Source organism: Colobus angolensis, unplaced genomic scaffold, assembly GCF_000951035.1.
Source record: "Colobus angolensis palliatus isolate OR3802 unplaced genomic scaffold, Cang.pa_1.0 Scaffold88, whole genome shotgun sequence".
Lineage (NCBI taxonomy): Eukaryota > Metazoa > Chordata > Mammalia > Primates > Cercopithecidae > Colobus > Colobus angolensis.
The window spans coordinates 5,872,791-5,895,432 of record NW_012122709.1 but is presented as its reverse complement, the minus strand read 5'-3'; the positions used below and the strand labels follow the sequence as shown (position 1 = coordinate 5,895,432).

Here is a 22,642-nt window from a genome sequence, read left to right as displayed (position 1 = left end):
CAGGCACCACCCCTGGGTGGGGCATCTGAATTGCTGCAGAGGAAGTGGTGTTAGCTCTAGGTGGTACTCTAACCTGAGAAAAGTCTCCTTAGGCTGTCAGGAGGATTGATGAATGAATGGAGAATAAAAATCTCTGAAACATGAAGAGGGCTAATAATTTAGGCTGAGGGTGGGGGATCAGTAGCAAAAGAGTATATGGACCATAAAATTCTTAATAACACACATAATCCTGCTTTCTTATCACCAATTCCGCTTTATCTCTAAGAGCCAAAATGAAGCTTGAGGTTTAAAAAAGACAAGTTGTTTAACATTTATTTATAGTTTCATGAATTAATATTTTTTAGTATCGGGGCCAATATGAGACTTGATCTGTTTGTCCAAAAATTATTTCTAATCTCTGATCACTGTTCTTATCTAAACCATGGACATAGAGGATAGAAGAATGATTACCATAAGCTGGGAAGGGTAGTGGGAGGCTGGGGGACAGGTGAGACTGTTTAACAGGTACAAAAAATAGAACAAATAAGACCTACTATTTGATAGCACAACAGGGTGACTACAGTCAATAATAATTGTACATTTTAAAATAAAGAATATAAGTAGATTGTTTGCAACTCAAAGGATAAATGCTTGAGGGGATGAATACCCCATTCTCCATATGTGCTTATCTCACATAGCATTCTTGTAACAAAGCATCTCAGGTACTCCATAAATATATGCACGTACTTAAGTACTCACAAAAATTAAAAATTGAAGAAACTCAAGGTCAAGAAAAAATTTTTAAAAGAAGCAAATTGAGAAAACGTAAGGTGTAGCTGGGAAGAAAAGGTTAGAAAAAGCTAAGAAGAAAATTGTGGAGGACTGTCTGAATTGAAAAGCATTGTCTCTGTGAGTTTGTCAACAGCAACATTATTAGCATTTTGGGCCAGGTAATTCTTTTGGGGACAAGGGGCTTTTCTGGGCACTGTAGGGTGTTTAATAGCATCCCTGGTCTCTGCCCACTACAGGCCAGTAAGATCCTCAGCTGTGGCAAACACAAATGTCTCCAGACACTGCCAAGTGTCCCTGGAGGCAAATAGCCCCTGGTTGAAAACCAATGGTCTGTATGTCTACATATTGAATGTTGAATTGATAGAGCAGGAAAAACTTTTAGGAGACATATATATGTGTATATATATATATATTTATAATATATATTCATATATACAAAATGAGGATGTTAACATTTTTCTACTATTATGACACATTTTTTATTCCTATGGTGGTCATATGCCCTAAGTTGCTATTATTTTATTTGGCTTTAAGATAATTTCAATGTAAAAATGGGAATTGTGATATATATATATAAACATATATATTTTTATATATAACTTTTTATACAATTCATTCACAATGCAAAAAAAAATTCCATCTGATCAGGTTCCAGATTTTTACCTTGGTCAATATCTTTTATCTCTGACTCCTCAAAGACATATAGACTATTTCTCTATTCTCTCTCTAAGCTGCTGTGTTCCTACTTTTCCCCAAAAAGATTCTTAAACCCTAAAAAGATGACCCCTCCATTACCCCCAACCCACACATACACACACAAGCACTCACACATATGCACCACAGTGTGCAGAAGGTGGACTAAACCACAGGTAGGTGGAGCTTTCCACTTCAAAGCTGAGTGGTAATGCCCAGGAGCTGCTGCGGCTGGATCTGTCTCATGAAATTGCTCAACCTGTTGAATATATTTCTAGTGGGGAACACATTTTTGTTATCAGTTCCTATAAAATAGAGAAGGACTTAATTGGGGCAGTAAAGGGTATTATAAAAACAAATAGATGTCAGTTAAAGGAAGCTTTCTGGAGTATGTGATGCCTTAGTTCAAAATCTGGCAATTTAATAGGAGTTAATCAGAATGAAGAACAAAAGCATGTGGGAGAAGGTGCTCCAGTCTGAGGAACAGCATACATATATAGGCAGGAAGTAAGGCAGATTATAACAATTTTAAGACATAATGTATAATTTGTAAGTCATTACATAATGTGCATAAGTGACTCTCATTTTATGGGAGACTGAACAAGAACCTTGAAATGAATCGTCTGTAAATCTTAATATGGTAAGGTGAAGGATATGGGAACAAAATTACTAAGCATATCTACATCCTAACAGTGCACAGATAGGGATAACTGTACTAAGAACAAATAAAAAGAATCATGATACTGATTGATGACAAGGAAATGTTAGTTCTTTAGAGACCCTAATCCTTTTTAAGTGTGGGAAGCATTTCTAAATAAGTTGTAGAAGATATGATAAATATGATACATAAACGTGATACATTTTGACTATTGAATAAAGCTGACAATTGTCTTTAAAAGGGAGGAAATATATAAGAAAGCTTTGACTTAAAGAAAAAAAGATTTTCTGATTTTTACAGTATAGCTGATATTGGAGTTATCTTTTAGCTACAAACTACTACAAAACTGAAAAGACATATGAAACAATTCTTTTTAAGGAGAGAAGACAGTGAATGTTTGCAATTCTTGGGAGAGGGAAAGACTGCAAAGCGACTCCCACATTCACTCAGCATTTCTCCCTTGTGGCTATTTTCTAAGCCTCAGCACTAGGACTTGGAGCCCCAGAAGAGAGTGGCAGCCTTACTGGGTGGAAAAACACAGAGATGAATATAACTGTGATTTGAAGAAAAGGGTACTAGAGAGAAGTGAATCTTATATAAGAGGGTCTTAAAATATGTGTAGAGTGTTTGCAGAGCTTACACGTAAACTGCACATGCACAGGGAGAAACTTTGGGAAGCCTCACAGAAAACAACTTCTGGGGGTCTAAAAGCTCCATGGAGATTTCAGGAGTTGCGCTGTGCAGAAAGACATTGGAGTTCTAGCCTAGCCAGAGCAAAGGAACCTTCGGAAACACCTTGGGCTTTCAATTGACTCACTAGAGTAGGGATTACATGCTAAGAGTCAGGGCTATATTCTAAGACAAAAATAATAATTGAGGAAAAAAACCCTCCCCTCACAGAGATTAAAGTAAGTTTCAACAGTATCAGGGTTATCTGCTTGTAATTTAACAAAATTAACATTTTTAGAGAAAAACAAAGTAATCTACAGATTTGATTGTGTGTAAAAAATGTAATGAAGCAAGAACAAGGGCCAATAATCAAGAGATAATATAATGAATAGAAGGAGACCCACAAATGATTTAAACGTGGAATTAACACACAAGAATTTTAAAATAGCTATAATTAATATGTTTTAAAAATTAAGGAAACATGAATAAAATAAATCAAAATTTTCAACAGGAAATTATTTCAATAGCATATTTTAACAGAGTTTTAAAATAGTAAGCATACATTTAAAAATTACATGGACATTATAGAATTGCAAAATACAGTATCTGAAATTAAGAAGCCATTGAGTAGGCTTAATATGAGACTGGAAGAGGGACACAGAATTAATGTAAAGACAAATCAACATGCAATGCCTTTAAGTCATATAAAGAAAAAAAAATTAAAGAACAGATCTGAGCATACGAACGATGTGAGGTAATTCAAATGGCTTAATATATGTGTAATTGGTGCCACAGAGAGGAGAGAGAAAATGAAACTAAACAATCTGAAGAAATAATAAGTGGAAATTTCCAATTTGATAAAAATCTCCACTGATTCAAGGAACTCAGCACGTGCACACACACTCACAGAACAAGAGAAAAGCATACTTCTCCACATCAGAGTAAAACTGCTCAAAATCAAGGAAAAAGAGAAAAGTTCTTAAAGTCAGCTTTGCTTTTGGTTTTCAAAGGGTCAATTGCATTTCCCTCAAGTTTTTCTGAAATCATGAATGAGTGAGCCTAGTAAATGCCCAGCCCTCTTCAGGAGCCAGGAAACATATGTGGCCCAGTTGCAAATTTGGGGACAGCCTATGGGGGCCTGAAGATCACTGCATTTGATCCACATAGTTAGATACCTGAGCAGCTGGGCTGGCCAAAACTAATTTGACATTATAGTATAGGCAAGAGAATGGCGTGGACTCCTCATTCTAGTCAACCAAAAGCAAAGAAGGGGGTTATTCTACTGGCAGAGATTATTGATACTGCCTTTCATGGAGAAATGGTTTGCTACAATACAGTGGGGTACAGAAGAGTATGTCTGTGGAAACTCTTAATCCCACCATGAATGATGATAAAATTTAATGGAAAACTACAGCAACTCAATATAGGCAGGACTGCTAAAGACATAGATTTTGAGGTCATCATCCCACCAGACAAAGGAACGTGCTTGCTGAGGGCAAAAACAATAATGAATGATGGCAGAAGAATGAAATTATGCCTAGCAGCTACAACCACTTGACCAGTGACAGAAACAAGATCTGAAGTAGTTAAGGGTACATCTTCCTTTGATTGATGTGTGTGTGTGTGTGTGGCGGGAGGGTAGGGGTTAACAACCCATTCTTTTTATTTATTTTGTTCTTCTACTCTCTGTAATAGTATGTGTTTTTATTTGTTAGTTTTATGGCTCACTATAAAATTTACAGGTTATGGAAGGAGAAGTATGACTCAACTAGAAAAAGAATAAGCTTTACTTAAAGATGTATAAAATGACACAAGGGACCTTGCATTTTCTTTTGGGGAAAAGGTTAGCATCCTTACAATTTTATGGAAGATAATTGCACCATATTAGATAGAATAATTATTTTATTATTGTCTTATATGGAAATTAAATACCATCAAATGAGGTATGACCTAATGCAAAGTTTATATGGAGGTACAAAATGGTGGTTTGTACTGGATTAAACAGAGAACCAAGTTTCCCAGAGTTTTCCTTTTTTGGAGGGTAGCAGGATAAAATTGGCCAAAGAGAAATGTGTGTGAGATATGGAAGGCAAAAGTGAAACAGTAGCCACTGCTCTCTGAAGCAGTCATTTGTCATATGTGACAAATAGACACGGATATGCCCAGCAGGTTCCAGCTTGTCGTCACTCTGTTCCACTCCATGTCTAGCATGCCTTCCTGTTGACCAGTCACCTTCAGATGCCTGGCAATAGATGAATGGAGATGGTAACCACACAAAGGCAAGAACTTCCTTGGACTTCTTGAACTTCCCCTTCAAATCACACTTCAGCAGCTGCAGATGCTTGCTTTCTCAGATTAACTGGTTAGAGTTTCCTTCTCTGGCCTTCCCACAGCCCTTAGACCTTCACTTCCCTGTCTCCTTTCACAATCACGTTAAGCCAAATTCCCATAATTAAGCCCCTATCCCATACAACTCATGGTGACTTTCCTGCACTTGACTGTACCCTGATTGATGCACTAGGCAAATACAAATTAGTTCAATGGAAAGTTGTCCTGTCTTTAAAAAAATGTGTATCCAGATACCTATTGGGAGAAAGAACAATCAGAAATCTAGTCTTAGCAGAAAAAGAGTAGATCTTAAAAGAACACATGTAGCAAGGTGAGTTGCAAGGGAAAGAAGAGAGGGAAAAAAGGGATACAGTCTGTGGTCACCTGCATTTCCATGAAACACTGGGTGTAAAGAATCAAATTTATCACTATGTGAAGATATAGGAATGATTTTTAATTAAAAAATTCTCATCAGGAAGAAATTACTTATAATATAACTTTATGAATAATTTAACATATGTCAATCTAATTCTACGTTGTTATAATAAAGATACCAAAGGAATAAGTCCACTCCCATGTTTCAGAAATTTCTGGTAGTATAACTGAGTTGTCTTTATTTGAGAAGACAGACTTCTCTAAACATATCTGGTGACTCAGTTTGGTGTATGTAAATATGAATATGGATATGCTATGACAAGGGTCCCCACCCCCTCCCCCAACTAATTTCCTGTGCAGAGACAGCTGTGTCACCCATCTCCACTGATTCTGCAAAGGACTTGTCATAAAACTGAATAACGCCAAGATTCAGGCTCTTTAGAGTGGTTACTTCCCTAGGAACAGAAGTGTCAACGTGACTTTTATAACGTGCTTTGAACACGTTATAAAATTAATAAATTGATAGGCTCATCTTCTGCTCTCCTACAAGCTCAAAACACTGGGAATCTTTTGTACCTCCAGAATGGAACCTCTTGCTCTTGTGTGGCTGAGCCATCATCAGTTCTTGTAATGTTCACCACTCTCAGTAGATAAAAGTTCTATTTCATTCTAATTCTTCTATGATGATTTAGAATCATTTTAATGACACAGTCTTCAGTGTGAGAACTTCTCCTGGTTCCAGCATACATACCCCAGGAGGAGCAGAATCTCCTCAGGTCTAGGGTACCTAGTGGACTGTAATACTCTCTATTTCTCTCTCTCTCTCTCTTTTCTCTCTCTCTCTCTCTTTCTCTCTCTCTCTCTCTCACACACACACACACACACACACATAACAAAGTGAATTCACCACAAATATAAAATTGTGAGCCGCCAATAACCCACAATCAGCCTCAAAGCTTGCTGAAAAAACTTACACAAACACCCCTCCCAAATAAAACAGTTTTCTGTAGCAAGGCAAAGAGTCACTCATATCCAGTGATTCAACATGGGACTTGTGGTACATCTGTGCGTTGTGTATTTTGTACTTTTGTTGTCTAAATGATGTGTGTGTCTGTGTGTCTGTGTGCATGTGTGCATGTGTGCAAGAGCGCAAACGAGAGAGAACTACAGTCCACTAGGCCCCATGGACCTGGAAAATCAGCCTTCTTATACACGATTCATGCATGGATCCTCATGTTTTGCCTGTGACCACCCTTCCTAACATCAAGTCATAAATTTCCTACACACAGATACTGAAATTCAACTATAATGAACTGAGTTCATTTGCTGAGCACTCCTGGCTATAATTTTTCTGTATGCTTTTAAACTTGCAGATAACTTTGTCCAGAATGCCCTTTTCCTACACAGCCAATTCATCAATCTTCCTTTATCTCTTAAGGCCCCAACTGAATAGCTCTACCTTTGTAGTGTCTTCTCTGACTCCACACTGCTAACTTACTCAGCAGAACTAATGGATCGCCATTATGTTTTTCTCATAAAATACTCATGTCTCATACTATGTTGTAAATATGTAGTTACACATTTGTCTTTCTCTTCAGATTATCAGGTATTTATGAATGAAGATTGTCCCATAACCATATACATATATATATATTTTTTGAGATGGAGTTTCGCTCTTGTTACGCAGGCTGGAGTCCAATGGCGTGATCTCGGCTCACTGCAACTTCCACCTCCTGGGTTCAAGCGATTCTCCTGCCTCAGCCTCCCAAGTAGCTGGGATTACAGGCAGGTGCCACCACGCCCAGCTAATTTTGTATTTTTAATAGAGACAGGGTTTTGCCATGTTGGCCAGGCTGGTCTCGAAATCCTGACCTCAGGTGATTCACCCGCCTCGGCTTCCCAAAGTGCTGGGATTACAGGCGTGAGCCATGACGCCCGGCCAGACTTAATATATCAATGGACTTAAAACACTTTTAATAGAGGCACTTTAACTTTTCTGAGTATTTGTTTCGTTATTCTTCAAGTGAAAATTCAAAATGTTTATTACCATAATAAAATATGCATCAAATATTATTTTATTATGTGTTATCTGTCTTTGCTAAAAATAATTTCAAAAAATATTTTGGAATTTAATCTTAGCTGAAATCACTAGTTGCCCTACTAATTCAGCATTAAAAGTACAATTGATTCTGCTTCCTTCCTCCATCATAGTAAACATGGAGAAATACACTACCTGTGGACCAAGAGTGAAGGTAAGCAGCTATGTTGCCTTTTTGGTGTCTTCTGGTAAATTTCATGAATATATTGTCTATAGACTTGACAGGATTATGTCACCATTTTTCTCATTTGAAAATACAGAACACAGTAAATGATCTCATTCAAGTTCCAAAAGAAATAATTTCAGTTCAGAAGGTGATCTAATACAGAAGATAAATTTCGTTGTGCTGATTTGTGTTTTTAAGAGAGGTACCCAGAATTTAAATTTAATTTAATTATGTTGTGCTATTTATAATATAGAAAATACGGGCACATTTGAAGACCATATTAGAATTCAATTACACTAAAGACTAAGCTACAAAACTTCTCTGTGTTCTAAATTCATAATCATTGTATTAAATAAGACATCATACCCACATGTGTCCCCAGTAAGTATCAACCTTTATTAATGTTTTTAAATGAGATGTCTGCCTTAGTATGCCAGTTGACAAGGTGTCAGTCATTTGACCTTCTGTAATTCTCTAATTTTCAGTTATCATTTTCTACTATTGCTCTGTGTGTGTGTGTGTGTGTTCTCTAAAAACTTTTCCTTCTCTTTCAATCTCTTGTTTTTTAATTTTTTATGGAGAAGGCATTATAAAATCATCTTTAGGAAATATAGAAACACTTTTACAAAAACTTTCTACATTTGAACTAAAGGGGGCAGTGCTTCCTTTCATAAAGATAAATAACTTTATAGCTACGCACAGGGTTGTTCATAAGTAAAATGAAGGGTCTGTGAAAGGACATAAATAAAGCATAGGAGGTTGAAGTCAGATTTGCAGCTTTCTGTGCAGGAGACAAGACAACCTGCGTCTTCACAGGAGGAATGGGCATGCTCCTGGGGGCATCATTGCTGATTCTGTGGCTTCAGCCAGTCTGTGAGTTGCGCATGGGAGGTTTGAATATAGTAGGAAAAGCTACAAGGAACACTACAAGGCTGGGAGATAATTGGAGAAGTTTTGTTTTGTTTTCCGAATCATGATGGTTTCCTGTGGGGACCTTAAAAATAAAACTGAAATCTGTTATTCTCTTTCCAAACAGGGGTAAATAGTCAACAGAAGAATGATGACCAGCAAGTTAAGCAAAATCCACCATCCCTGAGTGTCCAGGAAGGAAGAATTTCTATTCTGAACTGTGACTACACTAACAGCATGTTTGATTATTTCCTATGGTACAAAAAATACCCTGCTGAAGGTCCTACATTCCTGATATCTATAAGTTCCGTTAAGGATAAAAATGAAGAGGGAAGATTCACAGTCTTCTTAAACAAAAGTGCCAAGCACCTCTCTCTGCACATTGGGGCCTCCCAGCCTGGAGATTCTGCAACGTACCTCTGTGCAGCAAGCGCACAGTGCTCTCCAGGCACCTGCAGCCCATACTCAAACCTGCTTTGGGGACTCAGACTGGGAGGCACACAGACTCTCTTCCACATGGCAGTGTGAAAAATTATGCTTTGAAGTAAGTGAGGCAAGTTGAGCTTAAAGAAAGACTGATACATGACAAGTCTTACAAATAAGTTAAGAAAGTTCCCTGAGTTTTAGAGTGTTTAAGAGTCTAACCACTCTCCTTTTCTACTTTCAGAAAGAGGTTGCTGATTTAGCTAAAGCATAAATCTCTGGTGATGCTTTGTTTGTGCTAGCTTCTGGAATGAGGGTGCCCAGTCTCCCTTGTATACTAGGGGGCAAGAATGTGTGTTTGGAACGGGAAAACCAAGGTCATATTGTAGGTTCTTTCAGTGATGAACATTTCCTGAGATGTCGTTTCTTTTAGTTTTTCTCAGTGTACAGGCATTTCTGAGCAAAGAATTGCATATGTGAATACTAACCTATGTATATCTGCATATCTATAAACATTTCTATATGTAGCATAACCATCAGTATCTATATTAAGTTAAACACTCGTTCTTATCGATGTCTCCAATGCTAAATCATTACCACATGGATCACACTAGCCTCCTCCCCTTGCTTATCCATAGATTCCCACTACAGGGGTGCACAGCCTGGCTCTCACTGTTAACAAAAAGTTATTCAGTAATACTTGTTACAACATGGTAAGGCTGTAATTTATTTAGGACCACCATGATAGGTACAGAGACCACTGCAACAGGACTTTGCAGTGAGGGAGAAGAATTGAACTCAACTCCGAATACAGCATAAACAAGTGGCGATTTCTAGCCAAGGGGCAGATTAGGGGTCAGTGAATGGGAAATTACTAAGAGGAAACACGAGAATCAAGGGATATTCTGGCTAGACCGGCCAAACAGGATTCTTGCTGAAGACAGCTCAGGGTAATCAGACATCAATCACCTGGGGGATAAAAGAGGATGAGGAACTCAGTTAGATACGGAGTGTAATCAGATATCAAGCGGAGGATGGCGAGGGCAGCAGGGGAGGGTGTGGTTCTTGCTAAACTGACCTGGAAGGATTCTTGTTAAGACTAGATTTTACAAGAAAATGCAGAGATGAGCTTAGGAGAAACTTCAAAAGCCTGACTAAACTTTGGTCAAGCAAATAATTTTTGTCATCACTACCCACTATTCATTTACATCATAGTCCAATTCCATTAAACATGTATAGTGGTATCAGAATTGTTACTTGTAGCTCCATGAGAAAGAATTTTATCACTTAAAGCACATTGCTGTATAATGGTAATAATGTCTAGATTATGTTGAACTTCTATTATTCCACCTGTTTTGTATGTATTACATTAACTAATTCTCCTAATAATTATTTAAGACAACTATTAGAATAATCCATGTTGTAGTAGAGAAAACAGGCTGTGGGAGTTCAGGGATTTTGCTCAGTATCACTAACTTTGTGAGAAAATAGAGTTCACGGTCACTCATGCTCCAAACCACCAGGTATGGGCCCGTCTTACAGAAGCTATTAACAAGTCATGCTTTTGAAACACTAGCAATTTTTTAAATTCTTAGCATGCGTTTCTTCATCATTGACCTAGAGAAGAGTGTGATTATCACTCATAGAAAATTAAAAGCTGAAATTATGGTTTTATATGTATATTGTATTTGTAGGTAAATGATTAGAACTTGTTCCTCATTGGCTGATTTTCTGAAGCTGAAGATCTTTACAGTGAGAAGATACAGAAATTCAGGATGCTTCCCAAGAAGCATGCAGAAGCCTCTGTAAATCTCATCACTTATGGCTTAATCTGAACAGTGACTTCAGGAACAGTGATTTCAGGAATGCTGAAGACATTTTTGATCAGAATAGGGGTGATACATATGTTGGCTTAGCTTGGTTCATCTAGGGATCCTCATGGGGTTGGTTTAACTATGAGGTAAAATCTATAGGTTGATTAGTTCTCTCACATTTAATTCTATATTCCTGAACATGGATGTAAAGCTAACTCAGTGTGAATTAGATTTATTATCCCTCCATATCCGGGAGCACCAATATCACATGCAGTATTTTTTCTGTTCTTTTTATGGCTTATATTGGTATAGGCAGGAAAAATTTCAAGATCCTTTTCGTAATGCATGTAGATGAGAATGAAAAGCAGGAAGGAATATTAAGCATCACTCTTCATACTTAGGGTGTTCCATGCACATCTCGGGCTCCCACTCTACAGCCTCAGCTACTCTGAGTGGATAGTCTGCTGTGCATATTCATTGCTCACAGGCATCCAGAGCCTGTTCCCAAATTCAAAGCTGTAGCCACAGATTCCAGCAAAAGTGCAGGCACATGACAGTTGCTGCTGTCTTAGTCTAGCAGGGTGTAGAGAAATGTAGCTATGATGAATCATTTCATTTCAGTTTCAAATAATATGGAAATTCAGGTGAATAATCAGTCCAGTTACTATATATCCCTGCTCTTAACAAAACTATTTCAAATACCTTAAGACAACAAATCAGCTTTTCTTATTTTCAGATATATTTAACGTGATTTACAAATTATTGAAATCCATTATAAATTTCTGTTACAATGGACATTTTTCACTCTAACTGCTGTTACATTTACTCCATTTCACGTCTTGCATAATGGGGAGGGAATATATTAATGCTGTCTTTATCCTTCTAAAGCAACATAGAATCATACCAGAAAAAGGAATACTGCATCCAATGTCATCCCTGCCTTTTTGTTCAAGCTCTTCAGGCTGCTTCAACTTCCACATTTCATTCATTCCCACAGTTATCTATTTATATTCTTTTCTTACCTAGTATATTTGGGAAACAGCATTGGAAAAAACTACTTTCTAGCATTTTGTTCTAGCCATAGTGTGTCATATCTTCTAGAGCAAGTGAATCAACTTCTTAACATTTTATATCAGGACCTTCATCTGTAATGCAAGGACAATGATTTCCAGCTAACTTTGTTCTCAAGTTTTATTCATCTTCCTCAATTAGCAATTGTTAACAGGGTGCCTGCTGAGTTCCGCATAAATGTTACATGCTGGGAAAAAAAGAGCTATGGAAAAATACATAATATCTTCTTTCACTAAATGTGTAGTCTAATTAGTTATGTAGGCAACTAATCAAACAGAGTAAAGTGAAATGAGGCCAACCTTGGGAAAGCAAAGGGAGGTATGAAGGTATATGGAAAGTCCCACCCCCATCTTAGCCTTAGAGTTGAGTCAGGGGCAGCTTGGAGTATGTCTTGCCTATGCTGAGACCTAAAGATTTAGTAGGAGTCAATCAAGTTTAAAGACAGAGAAGGTAGAGAAAGTGATCTTAAAGATAGAAATAGCATGTACAAGGCGACACAGAACACAATGAACCTGAGGACTAAAAGCCAGAATTATGCTATAATTAAAATCATATATGTCATAAAATGTTCAAACTACCACTGCAAAGTAGTTGTACCTTAATTCTCAGTTTTATAAATGAGTAACCATAATATTTGTGGGGTTACCAAATATGTTTTCTATTTACTTGAGATTTTACTTAATAAGGTTATTCATTTGATACCTAATATGTGTCTTAGACTCGAAAACAGTAGATGCAAATGAGAAGAATAAGGCATTGTTTCTGCCTTCAGGGAACATGTAATATTGCAGAGTGTATTACAATATAGTATAATAAAAGCTATCATAGGAGATGCATAGAATATGATCATCTAGCAGTGGCATTTAACTCAGAAACTTGAATGTAAGGGAAAACCACCTATGGGAGGTACTATCTAAGTTAAGATTTGTGAAACAGTTAGCCAAAAATGGAGTCAGAGAAAGGGTATCATAGAGAAAGATAAATAGAATGTACAAAGACATGAAGTCAATATTTAGTTTAAGAGAATGACATTAAACTAATTCAGAATGACTACAGCATACAGCTCAAAATGTATATCGGTAAATATAAAACTAAAGCAATAAGCAGAAACCATTTTGTGAAAATAATTAAAAGCCATTATGAGATGTTCGTACATTACATTATCTTGAAGACAATGATGAGCACTCGAAGAAATCTGCACAAGTAAATAGTATCATGAAATGTCACCATTTGAAAGATTACTTTGAGTTCACATACTTATATATTATATCCATGTGTGGGTGTGTATATAAAATATATATGTAAAGTAAAAAATATATATATAATAAATTTTCCCTTGATACTTCCTTTTTCTCTTAATTCTGAAGTAATTCTTTCTGTAAAACAGTATATGGATAGGCCCTTCTTATAGCAAGAAAAAAGCCTATCCTGGACGAAAACTTACTCAAGAAAAGCCAAAATCCACAGTTTAATCAACATTCCTCAGTCTGGCCACAGGGGAGAGCAGTTTAAAAAGTATTGTAGACAGATGCATTTAGCTCTGTGCAGTTAAACTGTTGTCATGTGTCTCTGATTGGTTGCCCCCAAAGTTACAATATCCTGGAAACAATTGCAACAGGTCTTATTCTGAGTTCAAAGCAACTCCTACTAAGGAAGCCCATTCAGAAGCTGACTGGACATTCTGGCAGGCTGAGGATGGAGACTCTCCTGAAAGTGCTTTCAGGCACCTTGCTGTGGCAGTTGACCTGTGAGTACACGATTCAGTCTGGGAGAGGTTGTGATATGACAGCATCTTAATGACAATAGCTTTCTGTCTTGGGAAGGGCCCTTTTAAGAACCTGACCTAGGCCGGGCGCGGTGGCTCAAGCCTGTAATCCCAGCACTTTGGGAGGCCGAGACGAGCGGATCAGGAGGTCAGAGCGAGGCTCCGTCTCAAAAAAAAAAAAAAAAGAACCTGACCTAAGAAGCAAGGAAAATGTACTGTAATTATGTGGTGATGCTTAATGTTTTAAATAAGGAAGGAAGGAAGAAAATCACCCTTCCCTTGAGACTGAGCGTCTCATTCGATTGTCTTTCTGATCAGGGGTGAGAAGCCAAAAACCAGTGCAGGGTCCTCAAGCCGTGATCCTCCAAGAAGGGGAAGATGCTATCATCAACTGCAATTCCTCAAAGGCTTTATATTCTGTACACTGGTACAGACAGAAGCATGGTGAAGTGCCCGTCTTCCTGATGATATTACTGAAAGGTGGAGAACAGAAGAGTCATGACAAAATAGTCGCTACGTTTAATGAAAAAAAGCAGCAAAGCTCCCTGTACCTTATGGCCTCCCAGCTCAGTTACTCCGGAACCTACTTCTGTGGCGCAGAGACACAGTAATACCCAGGCCTCCAAGACCTGTACTCTAACCTAAAGCTGAGCCACAGGTGCTCACCTAGCACAGATGCTCACCACAGGAGTCTGGGGAACTTACCAGAAGGCTCATCCATGATAAAAGAGAAACCTAAAGGAAATTCAGTTGCTTCAATATATAACACAAAAAGCGAGCCATGGCCTTGAGGTCATATCTAATTTGGCATTGTTTTCTTGATAATTATTTAATTGCTTGGTAATTATATGACAGATAACTTAGATTCAGAGAAAATTACATAGATTTCAGTTTCAAAAACCAGAGTGAATTACTATTTGACTGAAGCTACACATATAAACTCCTTTTGGATCTCTGCATTCCTATCTGAAAGTGAAAAGTAACCTCTCTTTCTTCTCCCAGGTACCCACAGCTTGTCAATAGAAAGACAGCAAAAAAAAAAAAAAAAAAAAATTTGTCTGGTTCTTTCTTGGACATGAGGATTGTACACGGTAAGTATTTAGATTGTTAATCTTGTTAGTTACCTGGAAAGGCCACTAGCAGTATTTTTTCCAAGGTTTTAAATATCTGTTTTGGGGAAATGGCATTTACAAGTACTTAGATTTTATATTGGCCTTGCCTTCTCTTCTCATTGTGCTTTATTCTGATTGATTTCCAGCTTTACCCAAGGAACCCTGAGTTATCTTACCAGTTTGCCCAATGGTCAAGATCCTTCCTCAATTGTTCCCTTACATCAACCCAGCACAACACTTCATGTAGGAAACACTCAACAAGTTTTGATTGATTCATATATTGATAAGAATTGAGAATGGCCAGGTGTGGTGGCTCATGCCTATAACCCCAGCACTTTGGAAGGCTGGGGTGGGTGGACCACTTGAGGCCAGGAGTTCAAGACTAGCTTGACCAACATGGCGAAACCCTAACTCTGCTAAAAATACAAAAATTAGCCAGGCATGGTGACACACACCTGTAATTCCAGCTACTTGAGAGATTGAGGCATGACAATCACTTGAACCTGGGAGGTGGAGGTTGCAGTGAGCCGAGATCACACCACTGCACTCCAGCCTGGGTGACAGAGTGAGACCCTGTCTGAAAAAAAAAAAGAAAAAGAAAAAGAAAGAAAAAACAAACAAAATAATCCCACACAGAATTCCTTCCACAAGATGAGTCTTCCACAAACATTCTACAGCTTACTTAAATCTTTAGTCTTGTCCTATTAGTCTACCCTAGAACAAGAACTTAATTTTTCAACTTTCTATATTCATTTAGTTTTATCCATCTTTTTTAATCAAAAAATTTTTAAATTAATTTTTAAAACCTTAATTTAAAAAAATTAATTTATAAAGATCTTCATGTTGGGAAAAAATTACTTTCTCTTTAACAGAAGCCAGATTCCCATGCCTTCTTAGAAGCTTTTTATCAAAAACACAAACAACTTTATACACTTTGCCTATAGAATTGTTTCTCTTATAGCTAGTAGTTTATTGTTGTTGTTGTTTGGTTTTGTTTTGTCTTGTTTTGTTTTTGAGGTGGAGTTTTGCTCTTGTCGCCCAGACTGGAGTCCAGTGACGCAATCTCAGCTCACTACAACCTCCGCCTCCTGGGTTCAAGCAATTCTCCTGCCTCAGCCTCCTAAGCAACTGGGATTACAGGCACACACCACCACACCTGGCTAATTTTTTGTATTTTTAGTAGAGATGGGGTTTTGCCATGTTGGTCAGGCTGGTCTTGAACTCCTGACCTCAGGTGATCCACCCACCTCAGCTTCCCAAAGTAATGGGATTACAGGTGTGAGCCACCGTGCCTCGCCATAGCTAGTATAATTACATATATTAATTGTAATGTTACTTCTTAGTAACTCTTAATCTTAGTGAAAAACTGAGGAAGTAAGTAACTCTAATTAAGCACCAGATACAGAGTCCAAGAGAAAGGACAATCCCTGGAGCTAGGCTTCACCATACCCTAAAGGCCCAAATCCAAAAACATAGTTTATAGACAAGTTACGTGTCAAAAATTGTCATAAAAACACATTTTATGATCTTAAAACATCTAGCAGAGGTAATATCTGAACAACAGTCCTATGGACTTAGACAAAATGTCTAAATTCTGAAGAGGTTTCTATTTTATTTCACCAATAATTTTTAAATTGTCTTTATGTGTTAAAGATTACTAAAGTCACATGAACTTGAAGGTGTTTGAGTTAAGGTTTCTATTTTTCTCATAAAATATTTAAGTGCTTACTTTTTCTATAAGCCAATTAATTAGAGCTCTTTCACACATTTTGGTAGTGAAATATCACATACACATAACGCATATAAATATATAGACATGCAGACACACAGAAGCAGATCTTATAGAACTATATGATTTATTTACCAGTTTTAAATAGTTGTTTTTATTCACTGTTCCAATTACCTATTTTATTGCTCTAGGCAACTGTTAGTTAGGCAACCCTAAATTTGCATTTCTAAAGTGATAACTCTCAGGTGAAATGAGATAGAGGATTTGCATCTCAAAATATAGAGACAGGGAATTTAAGCTTTTTAAAGTTGGTTGTGTTAGAGGAAGATTGAAAACATGGATGCCAAGATAACACAAAATTATATAAATGTATTATAGGCTTTTATAACGTGACCAATTTCATTTAGATAGGTGATTTTAATTTAGTCTCTTTTTTCTATCTGGACCATTGAATTCAAAGCGTAACTTACACTAAATCTTGGATCGCCCAAAAGAGGTAAACACCATGGGGATTAGGACATGCCATGTTCTCACTGTGCATTTCGCTGCAAATACATTCCCCCTGAGGCTGGTGGGCAACCCATTGCCAGTCAGCCCCCTCTGTGATCAGCCCATTCCCGAGCCATTATACACACCAAAGACAAGTTTTTCACAATAAAAAGAAATTTCGAGTAACTCCAGAAGCAAAATTTTCTGTTAGTGCAATGCAAAGGAGAGCAGAGTTTTAGATCTGAAAGGGCTCTGTCCATTTTTAACTCTTGGGATTCCCTGAGGAAAAAAAATAGCAGTTTCTCCCATAAATGTGTCTGTGGCACCTTTTCTGTTTTTTCTTAAGGAATCCCAGGCTGTTAGAGTTGTTTATTTTGTTTGTTTGTTTGTTTGTTTTTGTCTTCTTATGTGGCACTGAGGGTGGCAAGAGGAAGGAAAGGGCAATGGAAACAGAGAGACAGAGGGAGTGCACACAACTAGCAGGGCTTTAAGAAGAAATTCAGTTGCCTGAGAAATTTTTACAGAGAGAGAGAACAGAGACCTTAAATCAGTAAGTAAATACATACAGAGCCTAAATATCAGTTTTAATTAAGTCAAGTTTTGACTATACAGCCCTTTAAAGAAATCCTTTCAAATCTCTTATTATCAGATTTTAGCTGGGACACACAGTTGATATTTCTGACTTTTGAACTTCTTTACCAAAAGATATCCCTCCAAGTGCCTCAACCAAGGTTATTGCATAACAATGGGTACACAAGCTGTCTCCAAAGAATTGGCAAGTATTTTTTTAACAAGATCCAGAATCACCCCAAAGATGGCTCAGCGAAGGAAAGTTGCATTACCAATAAATGGGGTATAACCCATATTTCTGTCAGGCCATGTTTTTAGAGTCTTACTTTCTCAGTTGACCATCTACACACTAAGGGAGGAGACCACCCCTCATATTGTCTTATGCCCAATTTCTGCCTCCAAAGAAAGAAGAAGTAAAAACTAAAAGGCAGAAATGAAATCCACAAGCAGACAGCCCGGTGCCACACCCTCGGCCTGGTAGTTAAAGATCCACCCCTGACCTAATCGGTTATGTTATCTACAGATTACAGACATTGTATACCAAAGCACTGTGAAAATCCCTGTTCTGTTCTGTTCCATTCTAATTACCGGTGCATGCAGCCCCCAGTCATGTATCCCCTGCTTGCTCAATCAATCACAACCCTCTTACACAGACTGCCTTAGAGTTGTGAGCCCTTAAAAGGGAGAGGAATTACTCAGGGGAGCTGGGTTGTTGAGTCTTACTGAAGCTTCCAGCTGAATAAAGTCCTTCCTTCTTTAACTCAGTGTCTGAGGGATTTTGTCTGCCCTGCTACACAAACAAAAGCCCCAAAGCCTCATGCACCCCCAAAAGATGAAAAAAGACAGGAAACATGAAGCTAAGGAAGTGGGAAAGATCAATAATAAATTTCATATTCATGAAATTTACCAGAAGATGCCAATGGGAAGATTATTTTCCTCATTTATCAGCAAACAGATGCAATAACCAATGCAACACATAGTCAATATTGAATGAACTTCCAGAAAGCAACCAAAACTATTCAGCTTTTCATATCATCATCACAACCAGAAGACTCTGCAGCATATTTCTGTTGTCTCAAAGAACCCACTGCGAAGAAAATGTTAGAAGAACCTTACAAAAAGGTCAGAACTCAACCTGAGGCAATTGCCTATTCCCACATTCTCAGGAAAAACTCACAAACCTAACCCAGGCATTTGTTAGCAGCTGGTGGTTAGGGTGCATAAAATAAGACCTAGAAAGGAAGTCATTTAGTTCATTCCAGGAAGCACACCCTCACAACTGCCTTAGAAACCATACAGGACCATATGTAAAGGCCATACTGCTCAGATAACATCACATCTCTATTTCTTCCTATGGAGTATGCCATTTAAAAATGCAACATGTGAAACATGGAATTTTAAAGCTATAATTGATTGTACAGGACTTTATATCTGCTCAACTAAGTCTCTTGAGAACAGTATGGAAGACACTAGGGAAAAAAAACATGCATACAAAATAAAGATTTTTATGGCAGGATCCTTAAAGACTGGCCAGAGAGATGCAATCTTGGTGAGACTATAGACTGGAGTACTTTGGACTATGTAGAACAGCAGCCTATTCTGGATCAGATGCATTTTTCTATCTCCTTGGCTAAACTTCACTCTAATCCTTGCCAACTCCAGCTTGGCTTATCATGCTTTTTGATTCTCATGTTCCTTGCAGCTGGGTCTGCTAGTTGGGTCTTCCCTACAGTCACATGCCTATCACAAGATTTGATTAACCACAACAGAGAAAGGAGACATGTGGGGAGACACTGCTACAGATGCTAGGATCTATAGTTAATCTTATAACCACCTAATTCATGGAAACTCCAGAAAGTAGACTGTAGCTTCTAAATCCCATATTTCTTTACTCAGTTCCCAAACCCAATTGTTTTGGTCGAGCACATAAGACTAATCTTCTGACTCTGATGAATCATTTTTCTTCCCTACAAATCTTCCTAAAAATCCCTCCTGTGAATCCTCTGCTAAGGATGCTAAGTGAACCCTATCACATTGCTGCAGGCCTGACACAGTGCCTAAGTCTTAACCTTCCTCTTCTCTTAATTCTGTGCTCTCAGCTAAGGTTTTGACAACTTGCCAGAACCAAAACAGGAATACACAAAGTATCTGCTCTTTCTTGATTGTTACCTATTTCAGAGCAAACTGGACATTCCTCCTCCAACATTTTATCGATCTGAATTCAAAATAAGATTGCCGTACTTGGATTCTTACTCTCATGAGTTCAGTCAATCACTTGTTCATTCAGGAAAAGAAAATACGTCCTATGCAAAGCTCTTCAGTTACTTCTAATTGTTTCAAGAGAAACATCCAAGTTCTCTTGGATGGATTAAAAAATGTTTCTCCCCGTATGTTTTTATTAAAAGCAAGGTAGATTAAAATGTGGAGACTGCTCTGTAGATATTCATAATATCCATAAACTCATCTTCAAAATCTATTAAGAGCTCAGAGGAAATCCATCAGAACCAAAGTAAATTGTAATTATATGATTCCTCAGCCTTGCTACCTTCCTTGGGATTTCTCCTTATTGAGTCCAAATTTACTACCATGACTCACAACTTAACTGAAGCCACAGAATCTATAACTCAGGCACTTGCCAATTCTTCCATCAACATAGGCCCAATAAAGACTCTAGTTTCTATGAGACTTTTAACAATTAAATATAAAATTGTCTCAACATTTTTTAAGAAAAGACCTTACTCTTCTCTTAAAAGAAAAAGGGAGGGAAAACAGTACAGCAGAAGGGACAACAATGCCCTCCTTCTCAGACTGAATAGGAAGGAGGCATTTCAATTACGATCTGTGATTTACAATGATATTATGATTTGCAATGCTTCTTATGGTTCAGAGAGAATACTGACAAAGGTCTTGCGTTTCTGATACCAACATTTCAATTTTAGATGCAATGGAAGATTGCCAGAGTTCACATTCCTGCTAGAAAAGACTGTTGCTTCTACCTCAATAAGTAAAGCTGGATAAATAGAAAAATTATAACTTTGCTTTAACCCATTAGAGACCTGAGATTACAGGGCAAACAAGTAGGCTGGACTCCAATGAGGAAAAGGCTCCTTCAAGGGGAGACAGATAGCTTATGGACTGGCACAACTTCAGCAGAGCATAGAAAAAGAAATGTTGTCTGCCATACAAGCAAGAAAAAGAAACTGGGTAAAAGATTGAGTGAGAGCTATCATCAGAATATAGAACTGCTGGGAGTTGTAGACATGGAAGGAGTTTACATTCACTGCTAGGGCCATTTCACAGATGTTGGAAGAAGTAATTAGGGGCAGGGTGGGACACAGAGAGAGCCCCAGCAAAAGTGTAGGCTTACAAGACATGATCGGCACCCACTGCAGGAAAGCACAAATCCCAGCATTCTTACTTAAATCAGCCTCTTGCAGGAGGAAAAGCTTTAAGCTGTTGGGGATGGGGCTAAAGAGCTGACAGCACATTCTGCCATCCCCCAGAGCACAGGTTAAGATCCACAACAGCAAAGAAAAGAGTCAAGGAAAAAAAAACAACTTCTACCTTTGGGTAAGAGACAGGAAACCATTCTGAGCTGAAGACCCTGTAACAATACCATTCTAATTTTGATACCTGTAAGAAGGAAGCAGAAAACTCTCTCACACGACACCCACAGAGAAACACGGCAGTGTTTGGCTGCCACAGGGAGGAAAGGTATGAATGCTGAGAAAACCCTAAATCCAAGATCCAAGCCCATAGGGCCAATCTAAGATTGAAGCTGGACCAAGGCAATAGAGAAGTCCACCTACCCACACACTGAGTCTAGTAAGCACTAAATAACAAACAACGGCAATCTATTGTTGGAGGAGTGAGGGGTGAGGAACAGAAAGAGAGATGCTCTTTGTGCTGCAGGAATTCAGGGACAGCTAAAAGTTGAGGTAGAGTACTCTAAAAAACAGAGATTCATAAATCAATAGTAATTCAAGAAGCCAGACTTTAAGTGGTTCACAAAGCAGTAAGATAGTTTTGGGAAAACTTTTATATTTAAGGATAGTATTCTAGACCTTCTATTTTCAGATCCTTCTACTTCCTACTTTCTATTCCTGGAGACAACATGGTTGGATACCACTATCAGAGCCATGTTAGGCTGAGTGAACCACCATATTGACTTGCATCATATTATTTTCTCTCAATTCTTTATCTCTGTGGAGTCTTACCTTAAAAGATCTTCATTCATATACTTTTATTCACTAGGTATAATTATGAGGAAGCTGATAAAAAGGGACATTTCTTATTAGTCTTTTGTTTATCTAAGATTTGTTGTAGGTTCTGACACATTAGCAGAATAATATAATCAAACTTTGATTTGTTTATCAGATCTATCTAGGTTCATATGCTGCCTCTTTGTGTTCTTCAACTTCTTCTAGTCTTTGAGGATTAAATGAAAGAATTGATATAAAATTGAAAGCACAGTGGTTGGCATGTGGTAGGCACTAATAAGCCACTAATAACACATCTTGAAATACGTCATATCCTTTCATTGTTGCATTACAACATTGACTTTATAACAGGGAAAAAAATAAATACTATTGCACAGACTTCAAGAGACTCTGAACTGGGACTCGAGTGCATCACATTTTTTACTTGCAACATACATTGCCGAAATCTAGACACCCCAAACTTCCTACATCTGCTTAGGCTTTTCAATCATGGAAGACCACTGCACTCTGGCAGGAAAAATACCCAGATGCCTAACTTGGAAAATAAACTAAATGAGGCCATCTTGGGAAATGGCGTATAGTTCTTTATGTTTACACTGTCTTCCGATGTGTTGAATAAGAGTAGTTTAAATGAGACATCTGCTTTAGTATTCAGCATATTGATATAGGTGAGCTCTTACACTATGAAAGTATATTGGAAAGGATATGACCAAGAATATGCTGCTAAAATCCCTGAAACTCATTAACACTTAAAAGTAGTTGATTTCTTTTTTTTTTTTTTT

The 22,642-nt window shown here is 37.8% G+C and overlaps 2 gene segments (V, D, J or C); both read left to right on the top strand.

Moving 5' to 3' along the window:
* LOC105503813 overlaps positions 1-22,642 on the top strand; it is a 908,479-nt gene that overhangs the window by 525,697 nt on the left and 360,140 nt on the right. The window contains 1 exon segment of the C gene segment in view: positions 2,110-2,118. Coding sequence covers positions 2,110-2,118 — 9 coding nt within the window.
* The window catches only part of LOC105503812, a 594,664-nt gene that overhangs the window by 247,304 nt on the left and 324,718 nt on the right, over positions 1-22,642 (top strand).